Source organism: Taudactylus pleione, unplaced genomic scaffold (genome assembly GCF_031769625.1).
Source record: "Taudactylus pleione unplaced genomic scaffold, aTauple2 ptg000345l, whole genome shotgun sequence".
NCBI classification, from domain to species: domain Eukaryota; kingdom Metazoa; phylum Chordata; class Amphibia; order Anura; family Myobatrachidae; genus Taudactylus; species Taudactylus pleione.
The window spans coordinates 1250704-1276253 of record NW_028284746.1 but is presented as its reverse complement, the minus strand read 5'-3'; the positions used below and the strand labels follow the sequence as shown (position 1 = coordinate 1276253).

The 25550-nt window shown below is 43.0% G+C and overlaps 2 protein-coding genes across 7 annotated transcripts in view; one reads left to right on the top strand and one right to left on the bottom strand.

Moving 5' to 3' along the window:
- Positions 1–8779, bottom strand: part of SGTB (small glutamine rich tetratricopeptide repeat co-chaperone beta) — a 127480-nt gene extending 118701 nt beyond the window's left edge. The window contains exon 1 of one of the 3 annotated variants that reach the window (XM_088444030.1): positions 8728–8779. The gene's annotated coding sequence lies outside the window, so the exon portion shown is untranslated. Of the gene's footprint in view, positions 1–7803; positions 7889–8395; positions 8474–8727 lie in introns of those variants that run through there. The other 2 variants (XM_088444031.1, XM_088444029.1) reach the window with 2 other exon arrangements.
- Positions 8780–8789: 10 nt separating this feature from the next.
- Positions 8790–25550, top strand: part of NLN (neurolysin) — an 85536-nt gene continuing 68775 nt past the window's right edge. For 2 of the 4 annotated variants that reach the window (XM_088444025.1, XM_088444028.1), the window contains exons 1-4: positions 8797–8876; positions 21540–21642; positions 23470–23726; positions 24724–24872. In XM_088444025.1, coding sequence (XP_088300151.1) covers positions 21587–21642; positions 23470–23726; positions 24724–24872 — 462 coding nt within the window. In that variant the 5' untranslated portion in view covers positions 8797–8876; positions 21540–21586. Of the gene's footprint in view, positions 8877–12149; positions 12214–21539; positions 21643–23469; positions 23727–24723; positions 24873–25550 lie in introns of those variants that run through there. The other 2 variants (XM_088444026.1, XM_088444027.1) reach the window with 2 other exon arrangements.

Genomic DNA, 25550 nt, shown 5'->3' with positions numbered 1-25550 from the left:
GTCACCTAATCGTGGAAAATGAGAGGTTTTAAAATGCCCAACATGGGGATTTACATAAGAGATCTGAGTTGAGTGGAGCCGGAGGGGCAGGATGTAGGCAGAGCTGGGTATAGGAGTTAGGAGTTAGGAGATCCGGCCAGCCTGCCGTCCACGGACCTTGCTCTACCTAGAAGGTCCGGCAAATGATACTGTCATGGTCCGCTACAAGGGTATAATACCTGAAGACCCCTCCTGGGGTGAGAAACTCAAATTGGAAGAAATTAAATTGAAGGTTGGAATATTCTCTCTAGTCGAGGGTAGAAGCAACTTGTAGCAGGGCCCCAATCATAAAATTGAACCTTGTTTTATACGGCAGACGTTATCCCCTTGCTCAGAGCTGAGGGAACTGAAGCTACAGATGACTGGGTACAGGAACTGAGGTCATGGACATCGGAAGTCTTACACTGGTTATCACCTTTCGATTGGCGAAGGAGACAGTCCTTAAAAAAATGGTCAGCGTTCCCACAATATAAACAGAGACGAAAGTCCCGGCATTGCTGACGTTCAGCCTCAGTAAGCTTGGAGACTATGGACCTCATTCAGAGTCGGTCGAAGCAGCCGCATGGTCGTATAGAAAAAGGGGCCGGATATGCAAATGATGCACACGCATGTTGCGTCCCTAAGGTCGGATCGTTAGCTGGCCGACCAAGGGGTGGATGCGGTCGGATCGCTAAAAATATGCCATCGGAACTGGTCGTAGAGCTAAAGGTTGACCTGACCCTCTCTTAAGCTCTACGATCATGTCAGTGTAAAACCTCCCCTGTCACGTGTGCCATGACACTACTTTGTTAATTATGCACTCCCATAAAACGCCGTTCGCATAATGAGGCACGCCTGCGTTCGGATCTCCACACCCCCGTTTTCAAGCACCTTCCCATGTTACCACCCACAAACGCCGCAATCTGTCACTCAAACTACCGACCTGGCGGTGTTCAAGGAGAGAGAAATTTCTGATCGTAGCCGCTAGTTTGCGCACACGCATTGCGAACTTTACACATGCGCAGTATAGCGAACATCGGTGGCGTACGACCGTGCGGCCGCTTCGACCGACTCTGAATGAGGTCCTATGTCTCACTTTATTTTGCATGAGAGAAGTTTTGGTTAAATCAGGGGCAGCACCAAAAAAACTTGGAAGATATTTTAAAAAATGTAGGGAGAAGACTAAAAAGTTGATAGAAAATAGTTAGAGGTTGGTTGATACACTCTGGAAGAAATTATTCGGTAGAAGTCGACTATACTCTAGAATGAAGCTCAGGAGAAATAGACATAAGAGGTTTTACTGGCGGAACTTGAGGTGGAACTGGAGTCAAAGTAGCAAGAACTGAATGAATGATTTTTAGTTGAGAGAAAGATTCCTGCAACTGGTGTCCCATGAGTTGCTGGGCTGCTTCTTGTGCACCTATACAGAGGAGTAGGTCTTGAACAGCTTCATCCTGGAACCCGGCAGCTTTGATGTTTTTTGGCTGCTGTTCAAACTGTCACCTTCCACTACCATGGAATTCCTCAGTTGGAGGACTGGAAGTCAGAGGGTTAAGGTGGCTAGAAAACAACTGGTGAGGTGACAGTAGTAATGTCCTCTTTAATGGTCAAATTCAGGTGTTGGCGAGACCTAACCAGAGGCGCAGAGTCGAACCCACTTGGTGGTCTTCTCCAGTGACACCCCCAATTGGGATTTGGGTTTTGTTGCACCAAATGAGCAGTTTGCGGCCCTCTGGTCAGGTACCTGGGAGTGACGAGGATAATACTGTGGGTACGTGCACTGGTCTGTACTGAAGGAAACTTGTAACGAGAGAACACTGGGGGTCCCAGCATGGGCTGCACTAGGGAGTATCTCTGGAGATCCAGACACAGGACTGGTACAGGAGAATGGCACTAGGAGTCAGTACACTGATGCTGTACTGAGTACACATGCTGGTGATCCAGCTGCAGGATAGACACAGGAGAATGGCACTAGGAGGTAAATTTACTAAGATTCGATATAGGTCGAGATGACCATCTCGGTTGATCATTTTTTTTTCCTGCTTGCAAATTTACTAAAGGTAAAGTCGGGTGAGTTAGAGAGAGATTTCTCTCATCTTACTCATAAAACTCGGGTTAGATAACAATCTCGAATCAAAACACCAATCGGGCCAAACCGGAAGTACTTTTCACCTAAAACATACATCTCTCAAATTTACCAAGAATCGGGATAACAAGCTCGGGTGAGATAGGGGCAAACTCGCTGTCAAAATCACTTTTCAAACTCTCAAACCCCTGAGCTGCGAGATGGTCAGAAACAGACAAATCATTGAGATTTGTATATGTTTCTTTCTGTAAATGGTAAAAATAGGGTTAATTTTTTTTAAAAATGACATGAGGTTCCCCTGCACCCCCCCAAAACACTAACCAGCCCCGCACTTGCCAGCTAGTCCTGGTTCTTAACATTACAGGGAAAAACAATCTGTAGGGTTCCACTGTAATTTAAGAACCAGCACCAGGCAGCAGGGACAGAGCTGGTTTTAAATATACGGAGAAAAAATTGACGTGAGGTACCCCGTATATTTAAAACCAGCCCTAGACCCTTTCTAACGGGGGACTGATGCCACAGCCAGGGGTGCCCTTTCACCGGGCCCCCCAGCTGCAGCATCAGCCCTGACAGTTAGTCAGGCCAGGCATCCCTGGAGAGTTGGGGACCCCCCCCCCAATAAAGGGGTCTCCCTCTCTAGGGCACCCTTGGCCTAGGCTGATAGTCCAGGGCTATCCCTGCCACCCCTGGGCGGTGGGTGGCGGGTTGATAGTGTCTGTGTAAAAATTTTAATATTTCACATTGTCTATACAGTTGAACTACAGGTCCCAGCAAGCCTCCCCCTCATGCTGGTACTTGGAGAATCACAAGTACCAGCATGCGGGGCAATAAGGGCTCAATGGTACGTGTAGTTCACCTGTAAAGAAATGTGTAAATAAAACACAACACACACCGTCAAAATAAAATTTTATCACACACACACACACACACACACACACACACACACACAGTCCCTGATGTTCACGTCCCCTTCTCAACGTACAGTATCCAATGGAAGTACCTGTATATAAAAAAAAAAAAAAAAAAAAAAAAAGCTCCAATACTTACCTTTTGTCCACCGATGTTCTCCGCAGTAATCCAGAGGGGCCAGGCTACTCTGTATCAACACGCATCAGCATATTGATACAGTAACAATAATTAGAACTCAGGGCTTGAGCTCTCATTATTTCCAGGACGTCAGCCAATCAGCGGCGGCTTACAATAGCGGCTGCTCATTGGCTGGGACCCACGCGGACTTAGCTAATGAGCGACTCCTCCAGCCAATGATCTCAGCCAATGAGCGACCGCCAATGATAGCCGCCGCTGATTGGCTGGCGGCCCGGGACTAATGTCAACTTTTTCCCACGAGCTGTCATTAGCGCACTGTAACAGCATGCAGAAACATGTTGTTACACTGTATCCGGAGCCCGTATTGGATTTCTGCGGAGAACATTGTTGAAATAAAGGTGAGTATTGGTTCTCTTTTAACAAGTAATTCGTTTGGATACTTTACGTTGACAAGGGGACGGAAATATCTGGAAACAGGCGAGTATGTGTAAAGGGGCCTATCCATTAGCAGATCTTTCTCTGTGATGAAAGACAAAAGATTTATCCCTTGAAAATTCCTGGGGCTGCGGTGACAGATATCTGTCATGTACAAGACAGATTTTTGTAAACGACGAACGATATTGCATGACATCATTCAGGGAGTGGATTTTTGTTATGCTTCTATTAATTTTCCTTAAAAATATTGTTTGTCGTTTACCGCTTATAAACTGACAGATATTTCTAATATCTGTCAGCGATAATTTACCAACATGTTGGAGAGACGAAAGACACAATTTGTCGGCCGCGGAAGTGCGCATCTGTCAACGTTCAGGGCCTATCCATGACAGATATATTGAACGACTGAACGATATAGCGTGCATCGTTCAAATTTATCTGCTAATGGATAGGCCCTTTAAGTGTGTTTATGGATGCAATAAAGCTTTATTTTGACGGTGTGTGTGTGTGTTTTATTAACCATTTCTTTCCAGGTGAACTACAGGTATCAGTGGGCCCTTAATGCTCCGTATGCTGGTACTTATGGTTCTCCAAGTACCAGTATGCGGGGGAGGCTTGCTGGGACCTGTAGTTCCACTGTAAAGACAATGATGAAAATTAAAATTTTTACACTACACCTAACACTATCAACCTGCCACCCACCGCCCAGGGGTGGCAGGGATAGCCACGGGCTATCAGCCAAGGCCAGGGGTGCCCTAGAGAGGGGGACCCCTTTATTGGAGTGGTACCCAACTCCCCAGATCCATGGCCTGGGCTAACTAGCGGTCAGGGTTGATGCTGCGGCTGGGGGGCCCGGTGAAAGGGCACCCCTTGGTTGTGGCATCAGTCCCCTGTTAGAAAGGGCCCAGGGCTGGTTTTAAATATACGGGGTACCTCACACCAATTTTTTCTCCGTATATTTAAAACCAGCTCTGTCCCTGCTGCCTGGTGCTGGTTCTTAAATTTACAGTGGAACCCAACACATTTTTTTCCTTGTAATGATAAAGACTATTTTGTGCAGATCCATCACATAAAATTCAGATAGAGAAAAATATAAAAAATTACAGGTTGTAATATGACAAAAAAGGTAAACAGCCAAGGGGGGCGGGGGGGGGGGGAATACTTTTGCAAGACACTGTATACACAGGAGAACTAGATGCTGATTAGTGCTGAAGTTGTTTAACTGCAGTTTAGCACACAGGCAAATACTAATGCAGTGTACACAAGGTCAGATAACCTGTCAGATTTGAACGATACCGATCTTTCGCTATCGTTAAAATCTGACAGTTTCTGCCCGACCAAACGATGATCTATGCGCGGGCACGAATGGTCGTTATCGACCATCGTCTGTGGTCCGGGCATGCAGGCCAACCTGGTCAATATCGACCAGGTTAGCCTGTTTACTATAGGGACCCGCAATCGTTAATCGCAGGTCATTAGGGGGTTAATGCATGTGTTGGATGCTCGATAACTATCATCCAACACATGCAGGATGATCAGATATTGATTGTTATTGTTATCTGATCGTTGCTCAGAGTATGCTCACTGTATCTTGCTTCGTAACATCTGCAGCAAGGAGGGAAATGCTATACTGTACTGAATGGATTCCATGTAGAATACAGTGCAGGAATATAGAAACTTCTGTTTACATATTGAGGTTGCTAGGAGACCCTGGAGTGCCCACATGAGGCTGTCGGGGTAAGGGAAACCAAACTTATTAGCTGTGATCAAGCAGGGCTGAGACGGAGGGGAAATGCAATCCAGGGCTCACTGCACTGATGAAACGCATATGAAATATTGGATACAGACGACAGGTACACACTGGAGCAATGACAGGCTGATTTGCCATTTCATAACGACAAATTGCCTACATCGTTCAGTGTATACACTCAATATCGACGACGCCAGGTTTGACGTGCTACACATCAAACCTGACTAAGGGCTCATTTACTAATGAAACATAACCCCTTTAGCGAGCGCTAAATGGCACCTTTCTGCGTTTAATAAACAGCAGTAATCTAAGATAAACCGGTGTTTCCACAGCATCGCTCTTGGCATCTTTTACATGGCGAGAGCGATGCCATCCCCATTGCCGGCAATGGAGAATTCCAGCCACTGCAGGGTCCCCATGTCATGCACATGGTCAGACGGACCGTCGCGCATGCACATAACACTGGAGCCCCGTTGCTAGCAGGGTTAGGCTGCCAGCAGCCCAGCGGAAAACCTTGCCGGAGAGGTAAGTATTAATAAATACTAGTGGCATTTTCGTTTGTATCACAGTGATACTAAACCAAAATTGCCGCTGGTATTTTCGTTCATTTGTAAATGGGGCCATGTATCACATGCTAACTAATGTATGTTAATGAAGGATGGAACAAGTGATCGCTCCGTCATTCCATAAATCGCTGTAGTGTGTTCCGGCAATCATGCGATGTCCAGGGTGTCCCAAGACATCGGCACGATTGCCGGTCGTCTCAGTGTGTACCCGGCTTTAGATAACCATTACAAGGGATCCAGCAATAACAAATGTTAGTTTTTTTCCAACACAAAAGGATCTAACTTGGTAATGAACAATTAAAAAATTAAATATAGCATTTTATTAACACCACTACTTTGTTCTATTATTACATAACACAATTTGGAGGTAGTAAGACATGTTTTGATCTACATCTGAAATTAAACACTTGGGGGTAAATTTACTAAAAAGTGAGAGAGTTTTTAGAAGTGGAGTTTTTTTGCCCATAGCAACTAGCCATTATCTTCTAATGTAGAAGGTGCTAGTTAAATGATTGGTTGCTATGGGCAACATCTCCATTTCTAAAAACTCTCACTTTAGTAAATATACCCCTCTGTTGTCCCTGTACCTATTCAAAATAAAGAGATTCACAGTTTTACAAGTATAAAAGATAAAAGGCTAAAAATGGTATCCACACGGGTGCAGCGGGTCTGCGCCAGACAATACAGTAGTCTTCATTCTGTGAACGGGACCCAGGTCGGGCAACACGGGTTACCAGTTTACACGGGTCATTCCTGTATTATACCCCGCAAACGACAGGGGTTGGATTGCCAGGTCACTTACCCAGGAATTCAACCCTGCCCCCTTTTACACCTAGCAGCAACCCAGTAATAACCAGGGTTTTTCAGCTGTGGTGTAAAATGGGTATTAGTCTCTAGTACATTATATCAGGAATCAGTACAGTCTATATCAGAGGTTTTTATGTTTTCACATTCGCTCAAAATAGTAAAGTGCCAAAGGTGTAGAAACTACCTCTGGGTAAGTATATGCTGACATAACTTAAAAAACTTTATCCTAAATAGAAATTACATGAACACCACCCCCCTCACCAAAAAAAACAAACATTCAATTAAAAAGATAAACTGATCAGAAATAGTTTATAATGGAACTGGTGCTGGTTGTGGTGTAAGCCTAACAAGTCCCCTTTGACCAGCATTAGTCAATTCCTGCCAATAACATTTGATAGGCCAAATTACCCATCATTAAAGCACATGATCCTTACACCATGCTCTGACATTTAGGGGCACATGTATCAAAGCTTGATGCGAGATAAAATTGTGAGATATATATCACCAACCAATCAGCTTCTAACTTACATTTTGCAGGCTGTGTTTAAGAAATGATAGTTTGGAGCCGATTGGTTGGTGACATATATTTCACAATTTTATCTCACATCAAGCTTTGATACATATGCCCCTAAAGAATTTAAAATGTAACCTCAACCATGCAACATACAAAACTCTCCTTTAATGACACAGCTGTACAAGCAGCCAGTATTTCCGTGTCAAATACTTAGCATTCGATACACAGCAAGCATGCAACAAATAACTGGGACACAGCTCCCCTTACGCAATGTAGCCACCAAGCATCCCTGCACACCATCAGCATTAACAAGCAAAACGCACAATAAAAATGTCCTGTATCCTGTAATAGTTGCATCATTCTACAAGCTATACTCCATGTACCAGTAATCCCAAGCATGCAATCACATCAGCAGCATCACTACTAACACTAGATGACTGGAGTCCTTTTTGCATGGAAGAAAAAGGCTATTTCACTTATTTATTCTGCAAGTTGCCATTTCCCCTGTAGCCTACACGGGCCTGATGGTCTGTCAGCAAGCCCATATCCAATGCACAGTGACAGCAGCAGCATCCCTTACCATGCACACCTGCAGCAGCGCAGCCTGAGCGGAGTATGTAGAGCAGCAGCGTGTCAGAGGGAGGCGCCTGGCTGACAACCACTAGTCACTGACAATAGGTGCAGATCCCTCCATGAGACTACCCTAATTAGTTGCATCTTTTAACCTTCCACTTGCCATTCTCTAAATAGTTATTTACGACCTGGCTCACGGTAATGTGCAGTAATAAGTACGCACTCTATGCTCATTGTCTATTAGATCCCTCATATACATGTACTAGTTATGCTTTCAGACCCTTCCTGTTGCCAAATAAATGTAATAACCAAACCCCCCAAACTTATGCACTTTTCATTGCAGCATTTAACTCTTCCAATCCCACCACTCTATTCATTGCAGTGCCAATTCAGTGGCATAGGACCATTCTAGCAGGGAGGATTGGATTTGTTAGTAACCCATTAACAACATTTGCACTGTAAATCCCAGTACTGTATGCAGCTATCTCTTTACAAAAGGCTGACGACTGATAGTATAATATAGGCTATAGTCCTGGTCCAGAGCAGCTACACCACAGGTCAGCAGCCTTTCTCCTTTAACTGAGGGCGTGTTACATTACATGTGAAGCAGTGTGGCAAATAGCTTGCTGGCGAGCTTCTGCACCCCTGCAGCCATCTTTACTGAGGGCAATGGTCACATTCTCGTCACCTGCGTGACAGAAAATAACTGTACTACCTAAAATCGCGGCTAAATGCAATGATATGCGTGCTGACAAACGTTAACCATAGCTATATTTGAACACTTATCTAGCACTTTATCTACGTATATGATTTTACAGTTGTTTATGAATGGACAGCATGCTGTTGACACTGTAATTAATAGGTACACAGAAGGTTCACTGCACCTCTGTGGACGGTTAATGATGATTAAAAAGGAAAGGAAAAGCTTTACCCATAAGTAGTATGTCTGCCATAGTAAGCTGGTCATGTGACTGACTGTCAGCCATGCCTGGGAGTCAGCTGAGCCCACGCTGAACTGTATGTAGCAGCAGCTGCCCTGGTCATGTATGTGGCAAGCCGGTGTGTGTACACCATATGCAGGTATATATGTCATGCATGCTCTCTCTGGCACCTCTAACTAGACTAGCTTAGACCCTCCTCCTGCTGTGGTAATAATTGGGTTCTGGCTGGGAGGGCATGCTGGGACTTGTAGTTCCCCATTATGCTATGAGTTCTCACTGGTGCTCTACTCTCTCTACATGACACAAAGGCAGGTTGCTGTTTCCATATGCATGTATTCTGTTGTTTGCCTGCCATTTATGGCTATGAAGGACACTACCCTATAGCTATATCTATACTGTAGAGGTATTTAATTGCTAAGATGTGGGGCTACTCGCTGATAGCTACAGTAATTTTGGCACTATAGACCTTTGTGAACACCAATAATATAAATCCATCAGGATTACTGATTTGTCTTTTTGATGACTATGGAAAATACCTCTGGCAACACATTATTTTATAGAAGCATTTAATTAATCCATGTACACCAGACATGTCAAACATGTGCCCCAAATGCACATTTTATGCATCACGACAGTATGGGTCCAAATACACATATTATGTGGCCCAACAGTGACAGTGTCACGTGATGATGCGCTGCTGGGGAGAGATGCCACACCCCACAAGACCGGCGTCCCAGAATCCCGCCTTCTGGCAGTAATGCACTGCCGAGAAGACATACCACACACCACAAGGCCTGTGTTCCCGCAAGCCCGCCTTCCAGCAGTAATGCGCTGCCGGCTAGAGACGCCACAAGGCCTAACGCCACGCTCCCAGCTGAATCTCTGTTGCACACCCAGTCTGCATGCCAAGATATAGTGGGTGTGCTTATGCCTTGCCGTGTAATCGCCTGCCTTGTAGTCACTTAGCCGAATTTGCATATGCATCGAGCGAGCGTACGTATCTAGCGAGCGGTGTGTCACAACGCGCAGGACACCGTCTGTCACCGGGTCCGGCAGCGCTGGAGCTCCGGGCAGCGGGCGGTGTGTCCCTGGCGCCCGCTGCTCGTGTGTGTGACTTCTTCATGTGGCGCTGGACGTCGGCTGTCACTTGTAGGGTCCGGTGGTTCTGGGAGTTCCGGATGGCGGACGGTGTCTCCCTGGCGTCCCTGGCTGATGGATGCGGCTCCCCCTGCTCGGCGGCTGGTGGACTGCAGGCGGCTGCGGCTCCTTGAAGCGCGCGTGCCGACCTGTAGGGAAATTTAAAGGGCCATGCACATGCAGTGGTGACGTCACAGAAGGCGCCAGATTCAAGCCTGCCTATTTAAGGAAGTCCTTTGGAGCACTCCTGTGCCAGAGTATAGGCTCCATTACCTTACTCCAGCATTCCAGTGTATATTCTGGTATCCATTCCTGACCTTTGGCTTACTTGTCACTCCGATTTTGCCTGACCCTTGGTACTTCGTTTATATTTGGTTCTGACCTCGCCTATTCCCTGAGAACCGCTTTTCGTCTGCTCCCTGGTACCGTATTGTCTGTTGGTACTGAACCGGCCTGTCGACTACGCTGAATATTCTCTATCCAGAGTTTCCCAGCACCTGTATAGGGGAACCTATCTTGAGGGCCGCAACCTGTGTGTCGGACGCAGCCAAGTCCATACCTTCTTGTGAGGGTTCCTGGTGAATACCGCCGACACATTAGACTCCGCGCCTCAGGAATAGGTCACGCCTATTCCCTAAATACGGGTTGCATCCATTATCTACCCGAGAGTTGCGACAGCGGGTCTGAATCAAGTCCTTAGTTTACTAGTTTGACGGTTCGGAGGTTAGTTTCTAGTTTAGGCTATAGGCTTATCTTTGTGGGTGGATATGCAGGGTGGAGAATATTCTGATGTTATTTTGTGTTAACATGGATTGGAACAGTTTCTAAACTCTTGGTTGCCGCACATACATATCTTAGCGACTGTTCCGGATGGCGGGGATTCTCCTTGGGCTTTACTTGAACAGGCTGGTTTGGCATTTACTCCCCTGCAATTTTTGCTTGCTGAGTACACTCTCGTAGGAGTGGTGCCGGCACGTAAAGTATGGTTAGCAGCTCATAGACTTTTGGGTGCTGATGGCCTAGATCCTACTTCTCCTCTTTGGGGCAATGCTACCTTTTCAGAGTTGCTTTCCTTAACTGGTGGCTCTTTGATTGTCTCGTGGTATTTCCATGATTGGTCTTATACAAAACAAGTGTTCTGTGCTCCATTGCACAACTTAGTTCTGAGTTTGATGTCCCCAGGTCCATGTTTTACAGATATCTGCAGGTTTGGCGCACGGTTGGGGGAAGGGGGTATTCCTATTTTAACAGCCAGTGCGAGCTATGATCCGGAGTCATCCCTTCAAGAAACAACATATTTCATGTCTGTACAATTCCCTTAGGTCAGTTATTGATGCTAGGGGGTCGCAGGTGCCCCTCGGAAGATATCTGTGCCCCCTGTCTGATGAAGACTGGACTATTGTTTTGGCCTTTCCTCGGGTGACCATGGCGTATGCCATATTCCATCAAATTCAAGATTACAATCTTCGTAGGTTTTATTGGACACTGGTTTTAATGAAATTTGGAAGTGTGGCTTCCACCTCCTGTCCTAAATGTGGTGGCTCTGATCCTGGCTTTTGGCACCTGCTTTGGACTTGCCCTATGGTTTCCTCTTTCTGGATTGTATAACTAATTGTGGGATTCAGCTGTCACAGTGTTCTCCGAGGCTTTGTATTTTTGGTTTGAGTCTTGGGGATGCATTGAATCATTACCTACATACCTATGTTACAGTTCTTCTTACCTTGGCTATGGTGAGTATCGCTAGAACTTGATGGCTCCACAGCCCCTCTCTCCCTCTGCATAGGTTTAGTTAATACTACTGTCTCCCATGAAAGGTTCATGTTTACTAAATGTAAGTAAGTGAAATATAATAGAATTTGGTCTCTTTTTTTTTTTTTTTTCCCTATGTGTGTAACCGCCATCTTGTTACCTTTTATTCCTATATTTGGTTATATGGGGGAGGGTTGTCTTTTTAAGCCCACCCTTCCAGCTTTGCCATACTTCCATATTGATGTTATTCTGATGCTTCGCTGCTGTGTCTTTGACTTTGTTTATTTGTTTGCTGTTATTGTTGACTATTTGTGTGCGTCACACCTACTTTGTTCACTTATTTGTTCTTATGTGTTCTATATTTGTATACTTAACATTATTTTCAATAAATAGACTTGACTTTAAAAAAAAAAAAAAGGTCAAAACAAAGTTGGCATAGCCTTTTAAGTTATTGGCAATTTAAATATACGGGCAGACTTGCCGGATTTATGCCCTTGTCTGTATCTCGCAGGCTACTGTATGAAGCCCCGTGCCTCTAATAAACAGATATTAACAGATACATAAGGTCCAGGAAGCACAATATAACCACAGTGAGTAATAGATCACTCTCATAGTGCGATTGACAAAAAGATAAACATATTAATAAAACAGTGTACCAACCTGTAAGTGCAAAGAGGTGTAGTAGCGTTCCCGCTAGGTTGTTGCAGTGGGGCGCCGCACCCTGCCCAATTTCAAAATTATAAAATGCGCCCTGCCCTTATGGAGGCATCCTGGGGCCACTGCTGATCACAGCTTGACACCAGCTGGCCCATGGCACCCCACCTCCCACAGTCTGTCTATTCCCTCCATTCCTCCCGCTGGCTGCAGTGTCCCTTTGGGGGCAGCACTGTGCAGACGGTGAATAGATGCCATCTATTCAGAGTGCGGGGAGAGCTTGGGGGCAACCCAGCATCTCCATGAGGACTGGGCACGTCCACTAGAATGATGAAAAGGGGGGGTGATAGAAGGCCACGTCCCTCCCTGAGAGGCCGTGCCCCTTTTTCGGACGTACACCCTCTTTCTTGTTTGGCACCTTGCCCGATCAAGATGCTAGCGTGAACACTATAGGCGCGATTTAATTGTTTTTTAAGTTGCTGTAATTAATGGGAGCCCAATATTGCAACTAAATTGTTTTGGGCGCCCACTAATTTATAGCGGTTGTCGCATCCAATTAGACCGGGTTTAGCCTGATAAAACAGCTAAATCTGTCTAAAGTCCGGGTTAGGGCGCCCAAACCATGGAATTTTCAGACATTTCTGCTAGCCACCTCAGGATGGTGCGAGCAGAAATGCCGACACCAGCGGCTGTTCGCTCCCGAACGGAGCAACAATTGAATTTCACCGTCAGGGCGAAAACTGACAGTCGCCCTCTATGTGTCATAGAAAATAGGCAATGACATTAATAGATATAGGGCTGATTTCTTCCAAGACACTGCATTCAGGTATATTGCAGTGTTAAGAACGGTCCTGATAAATCTATTTTGGTGTTAAGGGATTTGGCAAATCTATGACAGCTGTGATGGAAAAAATCAAGCTTATGATTTCCATCCACAAAGAGTGTTGTAGGGTAGCTCCACAGATATCCAATTTAATAAAACAAAAAAAAACTATACATATACAATGAAATATTTTAAAAAAGAACATCAAAGTGTCATATACACTATAAATACTATGAAAGAAATCACAGATAATAGCTTCAATATATATAAAAGGAGGTGGATCGTACAAAAGAACTGGTATATACCAGTAATCAAGAGTCATAATCTGCACCTGCAGTATGACCAGAGTCTCATTCAAATAGTAGTGTACTTGGTAGTATGTCTCTATATATCATACATAATAATTGGATGGATAGGCTTCCAGACCAAATCACATGAAGTCATGCGCTCAGGAGCAATAGAGAAGAAATAAATTGAACACTGTTACTTGTCCTGTGGGAGGTATCCGGCAACAATAGTGGATGTTGCTAGTGGTAACCGCTGAAGCTGGACATAAATGCATATGAGGGAGGCAATATCTCCAATGGCAGGATCGGGGGCCGCGACTACCTCGCACATGTGAAAAGTCCTGTAGATCGCGTCTGTATCCCCGCCACGACCTCTGTGCTAAGTGAGCGTCCGATTAAGCTACGTGGTGTAAGTCTCTCCGGATCTCCTGGGGTAATGGCAGGTGACTGCGGATGACAAATTTGGGTCCAGTGTCCCAGCTCTGACTAGTCTCGCACTGCTATTTGGGGGCTTTCAGACAGTGTTCAATTTATTTCTTCTCTATTTCTCCTGAGTGCATGACTTCATGTGATTTGGTCTGGAAGCCTATCCATCCAATTATTATGTATGACATATAGGGGTCAATTCAATTGACCGCGATGTAAATAGCGCCAGGAGATAGCTTCCGGAGCTATTCAATCCATCGCGGTGTTAGGTCGGGGAAGGCTTGTTCTCGCGCCTTAAACAGGGTGTTTAGGCGCGAGAACGGGCATTCCCCGACCTAACTTCCCGGCGCGATGCTGTTTTCCTGGCACTAAGGGCAGAAAACAGCCTCGCGCAGGGACTTATGTCGGATTTCTGCTTGCATCCCCGGAGGGGTGCGAGAAGAAATCCTTAGTCGGGGTTAGCTGCGCGGTGTATTGAATAGCTGCGGGAGCTGATTCCCAGCACTATTCACTTTGCGCAGAATAGAATCGAGCCCATATAGACATACTACCAAGTACATTACTATTTGAATGAGACTCTGGTCATACTGCAGGTGCGGATTATAACACTTGATTACTGGTATATAGTATATACCAGTTATTTTGTAGGATCCACCTCATTTAGATATAGTGAAGCTATTATCTGTGATTTTTTCATAGTATTTATAGTGTATATGACACTTTGATGTTCTTTTTTAAAATATTTAATTGTATATGTACTGTGTGTGTGTATATTATATATATATATATATATATATATATAAAATGTAGCTGATGCTGGCACTCCCGTGCTAAAAAATGGTACTTGCGCCTGGTGCCCTCCGTATGAAACACCGTGAACCGGTGAACACAAATGATATAGTAGCAAAAGGCGGCACTCACGGCGACTAATGAAATAGCCAAAATCCCGTTGATATCGTCAACGTTTCAGGGACCTTTATTATCCCTTTCGTCAGGACATAGAAAATATAAGACAATGAGAAGCATCCTACCTTAAATAACATCACCCACGAGTGAACAGAAGCCCGTCGCAGACGCGGCTACAGTGTGACGTCATCATGCTGTGACTCACCCATCACCAGGGAAACAGACAACACATACATAGATGGAAGCCTAAGAGGTACAAAAAATGATCCAATTAGGTGCATAATAGTCGTATTAGAAAGAATCTATTTAGACATACTTATTTGATATTATAGTTGTAAAAAATGTATAGTTACATGATACTTCTTTAGCACCTTGATATATATATATATTAGGACAACCTGTATATGCAATAAATTATATTAAAGTACAGAAAAAACTCAACTTCTTAGTAAATCAAATTAAGATATATCCACACAACATAACAAAACTCTCTACCTGATGAGGATCAAAGAACCTAATGCAAATAATCACAGAAAGCATTGTAGCCCTAGCTGTTCATTTAATCCCTTGGGGGCCAGTGTATCCAATAAAAAAATCCACTTGGATTCTAATTTCAATAGCTGACGTGATCGATCACCCCCTCTGAGACTGGGTGGGACATGGTCAATAATTTTATATCTAATAGAGGCCAAACTATGTTTTGCCTCCAAGAAATGTTTGGCCACCGGTTGATCACTCGATCCCCTCTCAAGTGCCAATCTAATTGCACTCCTGTGGAGTGCCATCTGCTCCTTGAACATCCTGTCCGTCTTTCCGACATAGTTCCTACTACACGGACAGGTTATCAGATAAACTACATATTTGGTGGTACATGTCAGAAAATGTCTGATCGTGAAGGATTTTCCTGTCAGAGGATGATAAAACAGGGAGCCACTGGTCATATATCTACATGTTATACAATTGACACATTTAAAGAACCCTAATTTTTTAGTACCCAAAAAGTTACTTGGTGAAATCTGTGATTTAGAGGTGACATCTGATTTAACCAGTAAATCTTTTACATTTTTACCCCTCGTATAACAAGGCATAATTCTTTTGTCTCGGATGTTGGATAAATTCTTATCACTTGAAACAATGGGCCAAAGACGAGATGTAGAACGTTTGATGTTGTTACTTTCAGGGCTATAATGGTTAACCCAGGCTATACGGTTCTCAATTTTTTTATTCACTTTAGGGGTGAGCAATTGCTCTCGAGATAATTTTAATGCTTTATTTTTCTGATTAAGTAGTTCACTCAAATTATAACCTCTCTGTAAAAACTTATTGATCATTTTGTCCAATTCGGGTTCTACTTCTTCCCTATTGCTGGTAATTCTACACACCCTTAAAAATTGGGAGTACGGAAGCCCCTGTTTGAGGCCTATAGGATGGAAACTTTTTGAGTGTAACAAGTTGTTCCTATCAGTTGTTTTGACAAACAGATTGGTCTTAACCTGTCTGCCATCTTTCTGAATGTTTACATCCAAAAAATGTATCGGCCGAAGATGATATTCAAACGTAAACTTAATTGGATGTAAACTAGCATTCTGGATCGTAAATATGTCACAAAATTTATCCAATGGACCATCCCAAAAGATCAGTAAGTCGTCTATATATCTCAAATATAGACGCAAATGCTGACTGATCTCTTTATTGGCAAAAAATAAATCCCTTTCCACCATAAACATGTAACTGTTGGCGTAAGACGGTGCCACTGCTGACCCCATGGCACAGCCCCTGAGTTGAAGGTAATAATTGCCATCGAAATAAAAATAGTTTCGTTTGAGCGTCAGTTCAAGTAGTGTAATCACTAGGTTAATATCTGGACCCTTGTAGCAGGGATTATTAGTCAAAAGTTGTCTTACTGCCAGTAAGCCGCTTTGATGGGGAATGCTCGTATAGAGGCTTTTGACGTCTGCTGTACACAGAAATAACGACTCAGGTAAATCCGGTAGTTCCTGTAATATCCGTAATAATGTTGTAGTATCCTTAAGGAACGACTTCTCATTTTGGACACAGGGTTGAAGCAAACTATCTAAATAAATAGAAACCGGCTGAAGCAAGGAACCCCTCGCTGAAATAATCGGTCTTCCTGGTGGCTTAACAAGCGATTTATGAATTTTAGGAACCGTATATAACAACGGCATAATAGGGAAATCTTGAGTCATTGCTCTCTGCAATTGTGAACTGAGTTTTCCTTCATCCACTGCTTGTTTTAAAATGCCATCTATTTCCTTTTTAAATATAGATCCAGGATCACCTTGAAGTTTCCTATACGTTAGATCATCTGATAGCTGACTGTAGATCTCCTCCTTGTAATCCGTAGTATTTTGCACGGTAATAGATCCGCCCTTATCAGACGGTCTGATCACTATATCATCATAGTTCCTTAATCCCTTAAGTGCTTGTTGGTTCTTTTTGGTCAAATTATGACATACCTCGGCTCTATGTTCACTTGGAATAGAATCTTTCAAAAGTCTGGAGAAAGTTTTTATGGAATGATTGTTGGATACGGGGTCAAATTTTGAAGCTGGTTGTATTGCTTTAAGCTTGCAAGGGATGTGGTCCTCAATGTTTGGAATTGGAGGTTTATCTTTGAAAAAATCTTTAATATTGAGAGTTCTTTCTAGTTTATAGTTTTCAATCTGCCATTGACAGCGGTTGAATGTTGTAGTTGGTACAAAAGACAGACCCAAATTTAAAACCTCCAATTCTTCTTCAGTGAGGGTTCTGTCCGAGAGATTGAACACTAAATTCTCGGGACAATTGGTGGTTTCTTTCCTCTTCCTTTCCCTTTGATTTTGCTTGCCCCGCCTCGTGGGGGTTCTCTTTGTCCAGAGGCTATGGCTCTGGTTGACATCATTGATGTGGAGGCGGAATTAATCTTATTTAAAGAGCATTTAACCGACAAAGAGGAAATTACCTTTGAGGATATCTACAGGGATCTGTGGAAATTGAAAAAAAGAGAAGTGGATTATCTCTACCACGGAATAACATTATCCGATTATTTTAAAAGTAAAAAGATTCCTAGAGGCTTCCGAGTCAAAAATATACCAACAATAGGTAGAAACAATGTCATGTTCTGTAAAAAATGGGTGGCAATATTAAATAAATGCTCTCTAGACCTCATTCTATTAGTGATAGAGGAGGCTACCAGAGAGCTGAACATCACCAAAGAACATATTGCGGAATTGGAACTTCGTCATAAAGAAACCCTAATCAATGATATTTCTAACAAATGGCTAGATAAATTAGAAAAACAAGTTGGTCAGTATACACGGGATTTAATCAAATTTAAAAAATCCAAACTGGAAAAGGTTAATCAGGATTACGACAAACAATATGTCTATTCATGGTTAACAGGGGCCCAACAACCAAGACGTGTTTTTAGACAAAATAAAACACGCATGTACCGATTTGATACAGAAACGACTGGTGAATCTAATAGCACAGCAAGTGAAACAGAGGGTGGTTCAACTACTTCCAATGTTAATACCGTCCCTTTAGGCATGTCAACCAGAGCCATAGCCTCTGGACAAAGAGAACCCCCACGAGGCGGGGCAAGCAAAATCAAAGGGAAAGGAAGAGGAAAGAAACCACCAACTGTCCCGAGAATTTAGTGTTTAATCTCTCGGACAGAACCCTCACTGAAGAAGAATTGGAGGTTTTAAATTTGGGTCTGTCTTTTGTACCAACTACAACATTCAACCGCTTTCAATGGCAGATTGAAAACTATAAACTAGAAAGAACTCTCAATATTAAAGATTTTTTCAAAGATAAACCTCCAATTCCAAACATTGAGGACCACATCCCTTGCAAGCTTAAAGCAATACAACCAGCTTCAAAATTTGACCCCGTATCCAACAATCATTCCATAAAAACTTTCTCCAGACTTTTGAAAGATTCTATTCCAAGTGAACATAGAGCCGAGGTATGTCATAATTTGACCAAAAAGAACCAACAAGCACTTAAGGAATTAAGGAACTATGATGATATAGTGATCAGACCGTCTGATAAGGGCGGGTCTATTACCGTACAAAATACTACGGATTACAAGGAGGAGATCTACAGTCAGCTATCAGATGATCTAACGTATAGGAAACTTCAAGGTGATCCTGGATCTATATTTAAAAAGGAAATAGATGGCATTTTAAAACAAGCAGTGGATGAAGGAAAACTCAGTTCAGAATTGCAGAGAGCAATGACTCAAGATTTCCCTATTACGCCGTTGTTATATACGGTTCCTAAAATTCATAAATCGCTTGTTAAGCCACCAGGAAGACTGATTATTTCGGCGAGGGGTTCCTTGCTTCAGCCGGTTTCTATTTATTTAGATAGTTTGCTTCAACCCTGTGTCCAAAATGAGAAGTCGTTCCTTAAGGATACTACAACATTATTACGGATATTACAGGAACTACCGGATTTACCTGAGTCGTTATTTCTGTGTACAGCAGATGTCAAAAGCCTCTATACGAGCATTCCCCATCAAAGCGGCTTACTGGCAGTAAGACAACTTTTGACTAATAATCCCTGCTACAAGGGTCCAGATATTAACCTAGTGATTACACTACTTGAATTGACGCTCAAACGAAACTATTTTTATTTCGATGGCAATTATTACCTTCAACTCAGGGGCTGTGCCATGGGGTCAGCAGTGGCACCGTCTTACGCCAACAGTTACATGTTTATGGTGGAAAGGGATTTATTTTTTGCCAATAAAGAGATCAGTCAGCATTTGCGTCTATATTTGAGATATATAGACGACTTACTGATCTTTTGGGATGGTCCATTGGATAAATTTTGTGACATATTTACGATCCAGAATGCTAGTTTACATCCAATTAAGTTTACGTTTGAATATCATCTTCGGTCGATAAATTTTTTGGATGTAAACATTCAGAAAGATGGCAGACAGGTTAAGACCAATCTGTTTGTCAAAACAACTGATAGGAACAACTTGTTACACTCAAAAAGTTTCCATCCTATAGGCCTCAAACAGGGGCTTCCGTACTCCCAATTTTTACGGGTGTGTAGAATTACCAGCAATAGGGAAGAAGTAGAACCCGAATTGGACAAAATGATCAATAAGTTTTTACAGAGAGGTTATAATTTGAGTGAACTACTTAATCAGAAAAATAAAGCATTAAAATTATCTCGAGAGCAATTGCTCACCCCTAAAGTGAATAAAAAAATTGAGAACCGTATAGCCTGGGTTAACCATTATAGCCCTGAAAGTAACAACATCAAACGTTCTACATCTCGTCTTTGGCCCATTGTTTCAAGTGATAAGAATTTATCCAACATCCGAGACAAAAGAATTATGCCTTGTTATACGAGGGGTAAAAATGTAAAAGATTTACTGGTTAAATCAGATGTCACCTCTAAATCACAGATTTCACCAAGTAACTTTTTGGGTACTAAAAAATTAGGGTTCTTTAAATGTGTCAATTGTATAACATGTAGATATATGACCAGTGGCTCCCTGTTTTATCATCCTCTGACAGGAAAATCCTTCACGATCAGACATTTTCTGACATGTACCACCAAATATGTAGTTTATCTGATAACCTGTCCGTGTAGTAGGAACTATGTCGGAAAGACGGACAGGATGTTCAAGGAGCAGATGGCACTCCACAGGAGTGCAATTAGATTGGCACTTGAGAGGGGATCGAGTGATCAACCGGTGGCCAAACATTTCTTGGAGGCAAAACATAGTTTGGCCTCTATTAGATATAAAATTATTGACCATGTCCCACCCAGTCTCAGAGGGGGTGATCGATCACGTCAGCTATTGAAATTAGAATCCAAGTGGATTTTTTTATTGGATACACTGGCCCCCAAGGGATTAAATGAACAGCTAGGGCTACAATGCTTTCTGTGATTATTTGCATTAGGTTCTTTGATCCTCATCAGGTAGAGAGTTTTGTTATGTTGTGTGGATATATCTTAATTTGATTTACTAAGAAGTTGAGTTTTTTCTGTACTTTAATATAATTTATTGCATATACAGGTTGTCCTAATATATATATATATCAAGGTGCTAAAGAAGTATCATGTAACTATAAATTTTTTACAACTATAATATCAAATAAGTATGTCTAAATAGATTCTTTCTAATACGACTATTATGCACCTAATTGGATCAGTTTTTGTACCTCTTAGGCTTCCATCTATGTATGTGTTGTCTGTTTCCCTGGTGATGGGTGAGTCACAGCATGATGACGTCACACTGTAGCCGCGTCTGCGACGGGCTTCTGGCGTCTGTTCACTCGTGGGTGATGTTATTTAAGGTAGGATGCTTCTCATTGTCTTATATTTTCTATGTCCTGACGAAAGGGATAATAAAGGTCCCTGAAATGTTGACGATATCAACGGGATTTTGGCTATTTCATTAGTCGCCGTGAGTGCCGCCTTTTGCTACTATATATATATATATATATATATATATATATATATATTTATTTATTTTATTTTGACTGGTCAAATTGATATATTGTACTAATGTCTGTCTGATATTCAATTATTTTGTATAAATTTTATTTTTAGCCATATTTTCCATTAATAACAATTAGCGCAGAGAATTAAATTGAAAGTCTGCGTTGCACCTGTTTTACAGGTGCTTAGTTGGGTGTGCTATCACAAGCACATTGTGCTTTTCTGCTGCTGTATTTAAAATTCACTCATATATATATATATATATATATATATATATATATATATATATATATATATTATTATATTCATTATATATATTTCTCATGATATATCATTTTTCTCTTAGCTCCACAGATATGCAAAAAGGACCCACTGTAACCGCAGTTTCTCCATATGGCTTGGAAACACTGTAAATGTGTTGAGACATGGTTCTACTTAAGGAGTAATTTGTAAGCATTTCCTAAAATACACATGTTCATCTAGAACCTCACTACTGAATCCAGTGCCTCCCCAATATCCGATGCCAATTTGATTTCATGTAGCTGAAATGAGTCCTTTAGATGAGTGGTTAATAAGGCAAGGTCTTCTACTCAATAGATGAAGATCTGAAAAATTATGAAAGGCGACTCCTTTTGTAAGATCATTTTAGAATATTGGGGTTTATTTACTAAACAGCTGGTTTTCAAAGCCACTGAATATCAGTGAAAAACATACCTGATTTTGCAGTTGATAGTGTTGCTGTTCAGATAATCTTCGAGTTTGAAAAACCACCATTTAGTACATAAGCTGCCTTAAGTTTGCACTGAGCCATTTTGCACCTATTTGGGTGGAGAGACCAGGCAGAAAGTTGGGTTACTGCATAGAGGGCGATTCCATTATTTTATCACGCCCAATCTCCCATTGAAAGTGACAGGAGATTAAGGTGCGATATGCAATTGTTTTTGGGCGCCCAATCCTCATCACACATGTTCAGCCCAAATAGACTGGGTTTAGCCAAGTAAAGTGGCTAAACCCATCTAAAGTCCTGGTTAGGGCGCCCAAACGATGCACTTTTTGCACATTTCTGCTCGGCAACTCAGGAGGGCGCGAGCCGAAATGCCGGCAGCTCTCCTGTCCGAACAGAGCAACAATTGTATTGCTCCGTTGGGTTCCCATCGCTGACAGCTGCCAGTAGAAAGAAGTGAATTTCACCCACAGTGTAGAAGGGTCTAGAATTAGGTTGTCTATCCTGTAACCGAGTGTCTACATAATTAACTAACAGTCAAGTAATGCATATGTGTGGGGGTCATTGTTTGAGCTGCTGACATAAATATATTTAAATCCATATCCTTGTACTTGGTGAGGAGTAGCATTGCACCACACTGTTCTATGTTCAGGATAATATTATTTGTGGGAGTCGGGGATACCCATGCCCCCTGCATTTACTGTCCTTTGAAGAATGCTGGTTTGGAGGCAAAGTTTTCTCAAAGACCAGACAAATCTAATCCTAGATCAGTGGCGGAACTAGCGAGTGGTGGGCCCAGGTGCAAGAATATGCTTTGGGCCCCCAGTAGTGGTCCCCCTATGCAGTGCTCCCAGTAGTGCCCCTTATACAGTGTCCCCAGAACTGGTCCCTCCTATGCAGTGCCCGCAGTAGTAGTCCCCTTATGCAGTGCCCCCAGTAGTAGTCCCCCTATGCAGTGCCCCCAGTAGTCATGACGTCTCTCCCATCACCCACTGCGGGAGCCGGAAGGCGGAGCTCATGAGTGAGCTCAAGTCCGGCTCCCTCCGTGGACGCAGCAGCCAATGAGAGTCTGCCTGACTCTCATTGGCTGCTATAACCAAAACACTGCCGCCGCTGGTGGTGGTGTGTTTGTTACTGTGTAGTGTGGACGCGCTCACTACGTCCGCACAACACTTAAATACTGTGGGGCCCGGGGGACACTGGCGGTGGGTGCAGCGGCGCTGTTGGATGCCGGCGGCTGTACCGCCGCTAGTTCCGCCACTGTCACAGATATATTGTTCAGTGCATTAGCTCGTGTGTAAATATATTATATCGTTTGTCAACTGTACCGACGATATATCGTGCTTGGGTACCCAACGTTACTCAGGCTCAGATAAAATAAATAACTAAATCTGCATGTATTTATAGATACTAAGTCCTCTATCTTCATAAAACGTCAGTTGTGAAACCAGCACTGTGATGGAGCTCTGCCAGGCTGATCGTGTGAAACGTTGGCATGCTGCGCTAAGTGTAATGGTCTTTATGTATTTCATGGCATCTCTTTCAATACCAGGTTACGCAGCCCTAAAGTTTTATTGAAAATGACAATTGGTTCAGAGTTTCCCAAACCCGTAAGAATGACTTCTGGACTGGCTGCCAACCGTAATCTGCTGCGATGGGATTTGTCACCAGAGAACATTGAAACCCGGACAGAAGAACTCATTACGAGAACGAAGAGCGTTTACGATGCTGTTGCTGCGCTGGAGATTGAGAACGTCACATATGAGAACACTGTAAAGGTTTTAGCGGAGCTGGAACTTGAGTATGCAGGTAATACTTATTACTGCTCTGTATTACAGGGAATGAGAGAGAGACATGTTGTTCACTTATTTAATACATATGAAAATATCACCCACAAATTCATAAGGAACATGTCTTGAATTTTATTTGTTTTATCCATAGGCCATTTTAGCTCTGTGCGTCGCCCATCCCCGCAGAGCTCTATGCCACCATGTGTTGTTAGGTAGTTTATACAGTTATGGGCAACGACATCTCAGCTCAGTGCTCCCACTTGTTATACTGCAGAGCATAAACTTAACATAATGACTTCTGTATCATATTATTATTATTATTATTAATAGAGTTATTTATATAGCACACATACTCCGCAGCGCTTTACAGAGTACCCGAAGGAAACCCACACAAGCATGGAGAGAATATAAAAACTCCACACAGTTGGGGCCGTGGTGGGAATCGAACCCATGATGTCAGTGCTGTGAAGGAGTAATGCTAGCTATTACACCAACCGTGCTGCCTCATACACACAATGCACAGACGTCAGGCTGCACATCATAGGAGGGGGAGGGCAGTCTGTATCACATGGTCACCCTTCTACATCTAACAAGGAAGTAGGAGGTCTGAGTGGCTTATGGGGGCGTTTGATGCCATGTACGAGATCCGAGGGTGGTGTGCCCTGTGCCGGCTTCTGCACACGCCTATGATTACGGCATAGCCCTGCTTATACTGTATGTTGAGTTTTGATCATCATAAACCATTTTACTGTTATGTTGACTTAGCAGGAACTTTTTGTTACACCATAGAAAATAATAAAGCAATGACCACTGATTGCAACCAAGACTAGTGATACCAGCAACTGTCTGTTATGCCCATACTGTATGTACCGTATGTGCCAGACATGAAACATCCAGTTACTGCATCATGTGTTACAGATTACTGCTTGCTTCATTGCTGTGTATGAATGACTTATTGGGGCTCTTGGCAATTTCCAGCGTTCCTAACCATGAGTTTAATTCTCGTCTCTCTGCAGTGGAAAGAAGCATGTTAGATTTTCCCCAGCACGTGTCCCCATGCAGGGAAGTGCGAGCAGCCAGCACACAGGCGGATAAAAGGCTGTCTGACTTTGATGTTGAAATGAATATGAGAGAAGATATATTTAAGAGAATTCTCCATTTTCACGTAAGTACAATAAGAGTATAATGGCAGTGCAGTTGTGGTGATGTCAGAATGTAACATTTGTGTCTTCCTTCCTAAATGTAGAACCTGGTATAATGGAGTATCTCAGGCTAAAGTTATACTGTTTGTTACACCTTTGTTTAACTTAGAAAATAAATGTCAATACATTATGGTTTATGTGGCTGATTCTGAGTGGCAGGAGAAGTGGCCGCAGTTCTGGGCGATGCGGAAGCCTCACTTACTACCTCATGCTAATGCGAGATTCTATTCACCTAATGAGCGAGTTCATGCATCTGCAAGCGGAAACCCTTGCCGGCCGTCATGGTATCCGGATGCTAGGAATACACTAAAAGGTAGACCGTCAGTAGGTCGACATTCAAATGGTCGACACAGAAAGGTCAACACATGGTTTTTTTTAATGATTTTTAAGGTTAGGCTAAAATAACAAAAACAAAAAAAATCATGTGTCAACTTTTTAACCCTGTCGATCGAACTCACTGTCAACCAATTACTTGTCGGCCTTTTAACCCTATAGCCTGTCGACCTATTGACTGTCTAGCTTCTTAATGTAGACCTATCAATAAACACCCGGACACTGCAGCTGTCATCATTAGTATGGGCACGTGTACCAGCCCCATGCAGGGAGCGACAGATTCGTCAGATACAGGCTTCCCTTCCACC